Consider the following 10,185-nt stretch of genomic DNA (forward strand, 5'->3'; position numbering starts at 1 on the left):
AACATTCAATGAATCCAACCATTAAACAAATCATAATGAATACCCAATTGAAATCAAATCATCAAACGTATTCATTTGATTTACGAATCATAATGGATATCCAATTTCAATCAAATGATTCGATGTATCCGTTGGATGATTGAATATCCAACATTTAACACATAACAATCACAACATTCAATTAAAATAGATTAGTCAAGTAATTGAATTGGAATAAAACAACACTTTTATTAAAAGTCGGAATTGTATGAAATAAATAACAAGAGTATAATTGTTTATCAATGGCGAGGCTTCATTGTCAACCTTAGTTGAAGGTTTTAGCCTCTCATGATTACAAAAAGTCAAAAATAAAAATTAACAAAATTACAAGGGGAAACGAATTCAGAGCTCAAAAACAACAGAAAGTCAAAAATATGGATTGAACGGTTCCCCCTTGCTGCGTTTCCCTTGAAAAATATGGTATTTATAATATTAAGATAGGGTTTCAGCGCTTTCAGGTCAAACGAGTGCACTCGATTGCACTCGTGCATCAGGTCTCCTGTGGCGCAGCGCTTGGGTGTTGCGGCTTGATGTTGGGCGCGAGTGCGCTCGATCACAAGAGTGGTGCGCTTGAGCACACTCGTGCATGATTTCTTCTTAAATGGTGCAGCTGCGCTAGTGCGCTGCTGTTGCCATCCTTGAGCGCAAATGCGCTCGAGTGTAAGGCTACTGGGCTCAAGTGCACATGTGCTCTAGCGCTCGTGTGGTATGCTTGATCCCAGCTCTAGAAATGCTTTTTCTTCAACTTCTTTGCATCTTCCACATTAAGACCGTAGTTTTCCTTTAAAACCCTGCAAAACACTAAGACACCAAAACTAATTAAAACATAAGAAAATAATAAACTAAAGGCTTAGGAAATGTAAATTAAGGGGCCCAAATATGCAATATTTGGCACTCATCACACATGATTATCAAAAATAAAACCTAAACCTAAAAAAAACAAAACTAAAAGGGAGAAAAACTGTAGAAATTCATACTTGGTCTCCTAGCATCCCTTCTTGTGGCTTAGTAGTGTATTTATAGGGGTTTCTAGGCTTTAAAACCCTAAAATCGGTGCTAGGGCATAGCTAGCGTACGAGTGTTCTCGAGCGCATGGCCAGTGCACTCGATCAAACTTGGGCATGTAACTCTTCTCCTACGGCACAGCACTTGGGCGCTTGCGGCTTGCTAGGCGTGGGTGCGCTCGAGCGCAACCCAGCTAGGATCGAGTGCAAATGTGCTCGAGAGCAGGATGGTGCGCTCGATCCTACATTGATGGCATTTTTTCTAACTTTCTTCCAAACACCGTATTTTTCACTTTAAATGCATAGTTTTCCTTAACAACCTACAAAACACTAAAAACAAAGAACTAACAAAACATATTAGATTACGACATAGCTAAAGGATTAACAAAAGTAAATTAAGGGTCTCAAATATGCAATATTTGGCACTCATCAAACACCCCCAAACTTACGTTTTGCTAGTCCCTTAGCAAAACAAAACTAAAAATAAAATGAAAGCAAGAAATGTAAATCCTCTTTCGTGGGAGAGACGATTGCATTTAACATTTGCAACAAGCCTTTTAAACCCCTTGGCATCCCTAGTGAATGAGTGAAGTCTCATGAGGGCTTAACAGGAATGATACCCACAAACATTGTCAGCACTATGTTATTGAAAAGAATGAAATTTCACACAAACCATGGTTCTCATTCATAAACAACCTTAAGAAGATAAACACCATCATCACACTCATTAGGGCATCCAAAATCAAAGAACTTATAAATGGATAATTGAGACATCATATGTTCCGATAGGTGCAAAATGAAATTTGCATACAGTCATAAGGCTTCAATTTACTCTCAAGATAAATAACTCAAAATTCATTGGAATCCCTATCAAATGAAACACCCAAGGCAAGATATGCATTTTTTTTTCTTCGTTTTTTTTTTTTTTTTTTTTTGGTGTAGGGTGTGGAATGCATAGCTCCCATAAGCCTTCTAATTAACACATGTAACGAGTGTTAGGCTAATGACTCTCAGACCAGACGGTTTAGGGCACTAGATGTGAAAACATCGCTAAGGGCTTAATAACTCAAGTCAAGAAGGCTACGAAGCCAAACTAGCCATACAATCAACCATCTTGAATTTTACACCTTTTTACATGAACACTCAATGCTTAATGAGGCAAGAGGTCCGGTTACTCAATGAGAAACTCAAAATGATTTATTTATTTATTTTCAAGCCAAGGTTATTCATCAACAAATCATCCAACATATCTCAAGATACACATGATTCAGTTCAAATTTCATACCTCACAGACTCTATTGTAATGTGCTCATGATAATCAACTCCAAACAAGCGAAGTCTCTCTAACCCAAAAATGAGTCAAAAGACACAGATTCCTAATGACATGATGATATGTTCAAAATATTAAGAAAGTCAATGAAAAGCAAACCATAGTTACAGCTTAACTCATACTTAACAACAACATAGAAATTTTTTTTTTTTTTTAGACAGATAAAAACAAATAAATAAGAACAGACTGAGTGTCTTTCTATTGTAAGTTTTAATGTTACTCGCAAGTGCACGAGTTGTTTGCAATATAGCTTTTTGCAAGTGCAAGGTCGAATCCACAGGGAATTGTGTTCATGTAAATAAACTTCTATCTAAATCAATCTTACTTTAACCTAGTTTCAAATTTGTGTAATTTTTAAACTTGAAAACAAAACAAACATGAATTGAAACGAAATGAAATTAATCAATGGATAAAATACTAAGGTATTGGAATCGGCCTACACAAACTCATAGCAACAACTTTCACGTTCATCAATATTTTCTGACGTTTCCAACTTCACATTTTATGTATGTTCCATTTTTGCAAAACAAATGTATCAAAACATCCAACTAATCCTGCTTTCCACAAATCACAAGTGATATCCAAAGTAGACCAAAAGATCTGATGTATCCTTTAAACAAAAGAGAATGGATATCCAATATATAACAAATAAAACAAGCAATCAATTAAAAGTGATTAACAATTAATTGAAATAGAAATAGAACAATGAGAAATACGATTCTTATCAATGGAAAATATCAATGTACATGAAAATTAATTGTTGCTAATCATCTATCAGGCTTCATCCTCAACCTTAGTTGAAGGATTTAGCCTCTCATGACTACAAACATCATATAATTGATAAATGAATTCATGAAAAGTAAAAACTTGCAAAGGGAAACGAATTCAGAGCTACAAATGCAAAGAAAACGTCAAAATTACACTGAACGGCACCCCATGGGCAGCTTCCCCCCGTTTCCCTAGAAAACTATGATATTTATAAGCTAATTTTAGGGTTTTAGCGATTCCAGGTCAGACGAATGCGCTCGAGTGCACACTAGGTGCGCTCGATCACACTCGTTCAAATATCAACTCTTATGCGGCATAGCGCATGGGCGTTGCTTGCTTGGGTGTATGCGGGAGTGCGCTGGGGTGCTCGCTTGATGCACTCAAGCTCATGTGTGCTCGAGCGTGGGTGCCATATGCTCGATCCCATTTTCCAGAATTCCACTTTTTTCCCGCTTCTTTGCAATTTTCACATTAAGACTGCAATTTTCACTTAACAACCTACAAAACACTAAGACACCAAAACTAACTAAAACATCATAAAATAATAAAGCTAAAGGCTTAGCAAATGCAAATTAAGGGGTTCAAATATGCAATATTTAACACACATCAAATACCCCCAAACTTACATTTTGCCAGTTCCTTAACAAAACAAAATGAAAGACAAAATCAAAACATTAAACATAGATCTGCAGTCGTGGGTGAGACAATTGCATTTAGCATTTTAAACCCCTAGGCATCCTTAGAGGATGAGTGAAGTCTTGTGAGGGTTTAACAACAATGATACCCACAAACTTTTTTTTTTTTAAGCACTATGTTATTGACAAACATGAACTTCAACACAAACTCATGGTTTTTACCTCATAAGCAGGTTTAACAAACTGAATACAACAATAACATCATCAGGACATCCAAAATCACTTCACTCATAGATGGAAATATGAGACAACACATGCTCCAATAAGTACCAAATGCGACTAACATACAATCATGAGGCTTCAATTTTTATCAAAGTTTTGTCTACCTCAAAATTCATAGGAATTTTTTTTTCAGATGAAAACAACCAAGGCTTAAGTCAAGATATGCAATTTTTTTTGTTTTTTGTTTGATAAGCTGTGCAATGCTCGACTCCCTTAAGCTTTCTAATTGACCTATGTAACAAGTGTTGGCCAGTGACGCCCAAACCAGATGGTTTTAGGGTACTAGATGTGGAAACATCCCTAAGGGCGTAATTACTCAAGTAAAAAAGGCTACGAAGCCAAACTAGGCATACAAACAACCAACTCGGAATACTTTAATCAAAAGAAGAGAACTACACCGCAAGGAAACCGCTCGGGGGGACACTCATTCCATGCCAATAAGTGGAGACTTAACCAACCAGTAGAGAGGAGTTACACGCCTCAGCAATTCCATAACCAAAGAGGGGCGAGCAACGCCCATCATGCCAGAAGTGCGGTAGGATGCATACTAGGAATTGCCTCTACGGGCAATCAGGCTGCTTTAAGTGCGGGAAACCTGGACATATCGCGAGGGACTGTAGGACTCCTACCAACAACCAAGCCAATCAGAACCGCCCAGAGGGACAGAGAACCAGGGCACCTGCTCGAGTGTATGCTTTGACACCAAGCAATGCAGAGGCTTCAAACAACGTAGTAACAGGTACTCTTCCTATTTCATCTGGTAGAGCTTTTATTCTTTTTGATTTAGTGGCAACACACTCATTTGTGTTGTATTTCTTTGTTAAAGCCTGATGTCTAGAGTCTGAAGCCTTAGATGTAAATTTAGTAGTTGCTACACCAATAGGGAGTACAATTTTATGCACCTCAGTAGTTAAGGATTGTCCTATTCTAGTTGAAGGTCATGTCATGCCAGCGAATCTCGTTATCTTTGAGATGAGTGGGTTTGACATTATTTTAGGCATGTATCATGCTTGCGCGGACTACTTCCACAAGGAGATCGTGTTTAGACCACCGGGAGCAGCAGAGTTCAAGATTCGGGGGAATCAGAATACCGACACATTCAAATTGACATCTGCACTACAGGCGAGCAAATTACTGAGGAGTGGGTGTTCAGGATACTTGGCTTGTGTGACAGAAGAAAAACCAAGATGCAGAATTGAGGAAATACCAATCGTACGAGAATTTGTGGACGTTTCTCCAGAAAAGCTGCCAGGGATACCACCAGATAGGGAGACCGAATTCACCATTGACTTATTACCAGACACTGTACCCATATCCAAGGCTCCGTACAAAATGGGGCTGCTGGAGCTCAAGGATTAGTTACAAGAACTTCTGGACAAGGGTTTTATCCACCCTAGTGTTTCTCCATGGGGAGCACCGGTCCTATTCGTGAAGAAAAAGGATGGGTCGATGAGACTATGTATCAACTATCGGGAACTGAATAAGGTGACAATCAAGAATAGATATCCATTACCGAGGATTGATAACCTCTTTGGCCAACTCCAAGGGTCACAGGTATTCTCTAAGATTGACCTTCGTTCCGGCTATCACCAACTCAAGATTCAAGAGAAGGATGTACTGAAGACGACATTCCGAACAAGGTATGGGCATTATGAATTCTTAGTAATGCCTTTTGGGTTAACTAATGCTCCGGCAGCTTTCATGGATATGATGAACCGGATTTTTCGAGAGCTTGTCGATCGGTGTGTGGTGGTAGTTATCGATGACATCTTAATCTACTCAAAGAGTCGGGAGGAGCATGCGGAGCATTTGCGGATGGTGTTGAGCATCTTGAGGAAACACCAACTTTAAGCGAAATTCAAGAAATATGAATTCTGGTTAGACAATGTGGCGTTCTTAGGGCACGTTGTTACCAAGGATGGAATTGCAGTAGACCCAGGGAAAGTGTTAGCGGCAGTCAATTGGGTGAGGCCGTCGAATGCCCATGAGGTGTGAAGTTTTCTAGGTCTTGTTGGCTATTATAGGTGGTTCGCTGAAGGATTTTCTCGGTTGGCAGCACCATTGACCAGACTTACAAGGAAGAACTAGAAATTCCAGTGGTCGGAGGAGTGTGAACAAAGCTTCCAAGAATTGAAGCAACGTTTAGTCACCGCACCAGTCTTCACTCTCCCATCAGGATCGGATGGATTTGTAATTTATAGTGACGCCTCACACAAAGGGTTGGGTTGCGTACTAATGCAGAGAGGGAAAGTAATCGCCTATGCCTCGAGACAGTTAAAGACTTATGAGCGCAATTATCCGACTCACGACCTTGAGCTTGCTGCTGTAGTCTTTGCTCTTAAGATATGGCGACACTACTTATACGGGGAGCGTTGTAAAATCTACACAGATCATAAAAGCCTAAAATACTTCTTCACCCAGAAAGAGCTCAATATGCGCCAAAGACGTTGGCTGGAACTCTTAAAGGACTACGACTGTATGATCAACTACCACCCAGGGAAGGCGAATGTAGTTGCTGATGCTTTCAGTAGAAAAACCATAGCTGGAAGCATATCTGCCATGTTCACTATGCAAAAGGGGCTACTCCTTGACCTGGAAACGGTCGGAGTAGAGATGATGGTGGGGGAAATCCAGTCTTACATGAGTAGCCTAACCTTGGAACCGACCTTAATGGAGCAAATTAGAATCGCCCAGCTACCGAACAACGAATTTATTAGAAGCCGTGAAGAAGTGAAAAAGGGGTACAATCGGATTTTCACATAGCTGGAGATGGGATATTAACGTTTCGCAACCGAGTGTGCATTTCCAAGGACGCAGAATTGAAGAGGGCCATCTTGTCAGAATCCCATCAGTCCCTATATACAGTCCATCCAGGTAACACCAAGATGTATCGGGATTTATGTAGAAATTATTGGTGGAAAGGAATGAAGAAGGATATCGCATGGTATGTAGAATAGTGCCTCACTTGTCAGCAAGTCAAGGTGGAGCACCAGAGACCTACAGGACCTTTGCAACCCCTACCTTTTCTTGAGTGGAAATGGGAACATATTTTGATGAATTTTGTGTCAGGCATTCCTCGAGCTCCTAGTGGCCAAGATGTAGTATGGGTCATTGTTGATCGGTTGACTAAGACTACACACTTCCTACCCATCAAGATGACATACAGTATGGACCGACTTGCCGACCTTTACGTCAAGGAGATTGTTCAATATTACATGGGATTCTTGTGTCGATCGTGTTGGATCGAGATTGAAGATTCACCTCTAGATTTTGGCAGAGTTTACAAGAAGCATTAGGAACCTAGCTAACCTTCAACACAGCATTTCACCCTCAAACAGACGGACAGACTGAAAGGCGATTCAAACCTTGGAAGTCATGTTGCGACTATGTGTTTTGGACTTCAAAGGAAGCTGGATTCAGTACATTCCGTTGATAGAGTTTGCTTACAACAACAGCTATCATGCTATCATCAAGATGGCACCCTATGAAGCCTTGTACGGGAGGCAGTGTAGGTCGCCATTATACTAGGATGAAGTAGGAGAGCGAAAACTACTCGAACCAGAGATCATTCAAGACACTTGTGAAAAGATAGCAATGATTAAGCAGAGATTAGCAGTAGCTCAGAGTCGACAGAAGAGCTACCCCAACGTCAGACGACGAGAATTGGGGTTTGAAGTCGGCACAAAGGTCTTTCTCAAGGTCACCCCTATGAAAGGAGTAATGAGGTTTGGAAGAAGAGGAAAGCTGGGCCCCAAATTTGTGGGTCCCTTCGAGATTCTCGAGAAGAACGGCACGGTGGCATATCGTTTGGCACTACCACCAAACTTGACAAGAATTCACAATGTATTTCATATATCCATGCTAAGGAAGTACGTATCGGACCCCATGCATGTATTGGAAAGCGAGCCTCTGTAGATTCAATCCAACATGACTTATGAGGAGACACCGACAAGAATACTGGATAGAAGGGAACAAGTCCTCAGGAGCAAGACTATCTCTTTAGTGAAAGTCCTATGGAGTAACCACTCCATGGAAGAAGCTTCATGGGAATTGGAGGAGAGCATGAGGGAGAAGTACCCGTATCTGTTTGAGTGAAAGCTGACGGGCCTCAAAGCGACTCTGGCACATCAGGTACTTCGTATGGTCGGTTGGTTAGTTGTTCACCAAATTCCGAGGACGAATTTTTTATAAAGGGGGAGGATTGTGACAATCCTAAGTCCCTTTACGGTTTTTTTTTTAGCTGACTCATAGGTTTTTAAAAAGGGGTTGGCTTAGGTTAACAATGAGAATGGACAAATTAAAAATATATAATAATAATAATAATAATAAAATAAAAGAGTAAAATATAAATAATAGTAATAATAATAATAAAGAATATATATATATTGAAGCCCTATGTGCCAACTACCAAAAAAGGAAAACCCTAAGCTCATTGAAAACTTATTCAGTGTCTCTTGTATACAGCCTATTTAAGGGGATGAAACAAGCTCTTGCCGCACACCAAGAGAGAAAGAAAGAAAGAAAAAAAAAAAAAAAAATTCCCTGTAGCTCACTTTTTCTCCTCTCGTTGCTCTCCCTGTTGTGCGTCAGGTATGGCCTCACAAATTGCTTTTTTTTCTTATACATATATACTCATTTAAGAACACAAGTGTTTTGTCAAAATTTTAGTATTTTCTTGCCTTGGTTGCCGTGTGGCCTTGTAGTGGGAAAGAGAGATTTGTTTTCTTTTTTTTTTTACTCCTCACGTGCAGCCATATATATATATATATATCTCACACCTTATTTTGTCTTTTGTGGGAACAAGTGATGATTAAAGTAGTTATAAACTTATTCACATATGGAGTGCCTTAAATTATATCAATGCATATAAAGATGCAGAGTGTTCATGTGTATATAGGCGGTACTTTGACGTGCATATATGGGTATGACAGGGTTTACACTTAATTATATATATATATAGTTGGCAGTATACTTATCTATCTATATAGATAAAATAGAATAAATGAGAGAAAATTTTTAAAGACAAATAATTCAAAGTACATTAAGATATTTTATATATATATATCCTAAGGAATAAAATAATTTCTGAAAATTTTATGGGAAAGCATACCTAAATACCTAAGTAAGTTCATTCTCAATTGATTAGCAAGCCAACTTATAATAGCAATAGAATGCTTTACTGTGAAGTGTATGCGGCTAGTAACGTGTCTGTATTTCCTTTAGGAGATTAGTTAGCAATCAGAGGAAATTTTTACTACAGGCAAGAGGTAAGTTAATTTACTATCCCTTCTAGAAAAATTATCATGCCATGCTATTTATGAAATTCTATTTCAAATTACAAATGATCATTTTGTTTATACTATGAAATTATGCTGCATGCATGACAAGTTTCAGAAAAAAAAAGAAACATTATGAAAATAATGATGTTTATAAGAAATTTTGAGAAAATAATGACAAATCCTCCTACATGTTGCCTTAAGATGTATCCAGAGAAGTACAAGAAATGAGAAAAGAGTGTTATAAAATGAGGGCACATGTAGGGAGTGTATTTTTGGCCCTAAGAGAAACAACAGAGAAGCTTGGTACCGATGCTAAGGATGGAGGCGCAACCGCTGAAAGAGGCTCTGCCAAAAGGTGGTTCCATCATAGTTTTTTTGTTTGCAATGCTGAGTGCACCCAGAGTTAATCGGCTGGCCAGAGGACGGGGTTGCGGCCACAGTATCTCATCCCAGCTCGCAAGGACCGCCAAACCCTAATATACAGGGGTAACAGTATACATGGGCCCTAGTATGAGATAAAGACTACTATAAATTTTATTGATGATAATATATTTTATTTGCTTTCTGTTTCCTTTAAAAATATACTAGGAACATATGTAGTTATGAGTTCCAATTTTAAAAACGGGATAAGGAGTAAAACTGCTTATGGTTGTGGATATCACTTACTGGGCCCCTTTTGGGCTTATCAGTTTTATTTCTTGTTTCAGGTGGTGATCAAGTTGCACTAGGAGGCTGGAATGGGGGCGGGCATATTTAGGATTTCTTATGATTTCATATTAGTCAAGTTAATAAGTGCATTGGCACAGTTTTCTTTTAGAGATTGATGAATTTATTTTAATAAGGATCAC

At 39.0% G+C, this 10,185-nt stretch overlaps 1 protein-coding gene across 1 annotated transcript; it reads left to right on the forward strand.

The window, feature by feature from the left end:
- Window positions 1-7,652: 7,652 nt before the first annotated feature.
- LOC132174255 (uncharacterized) lies at window positions 7,653-8,153 on the forward strand. The gene is made up of 2 exons (XM_059585940.1): window positions 7,653-7,901; window positions 7,974-8,153. The coding sequence occupies exons 1-2, from the start codon at window positions 7,653-7,655 to the stop codon at window positions 8,151-8,153; spliced, it is 429 nt and encodes a 142-aa protein (XP_059441923.1).
- The last annotated feature ends 2,032 nt before the right edge of the window (window positions 8,154-10,185 follow it).

This window comes from Corylus avellana, chromosome ca3 (assembly GCF_901000735.1).
Source record: "Corylus avellana chromosome ca3, CavTom2PMs-1.0".
Taxonomy (NCBI): Eukaryota; Viridiplantae; Streptophyta; class Magnoliopsida; order Fagales; family Betulaceae; genus Corylus; species Corylus avellana.

Coding starts and splice junctions, on each gene's coding strand:
- LOC132174255 (XM_059585940.1), top strand. CDS start 7,653: ATGATTAAGCAGAGATTAGCAGTAGCTCAGAGTCGACAGAAGAGCTAC. Junction 7,902..7,973: donor ACTTGACAAGAATTCACAAT/GTATTTCATATA, acceptor GAGCCTCTGTAG/ATTCAATCCAACATGACTTA.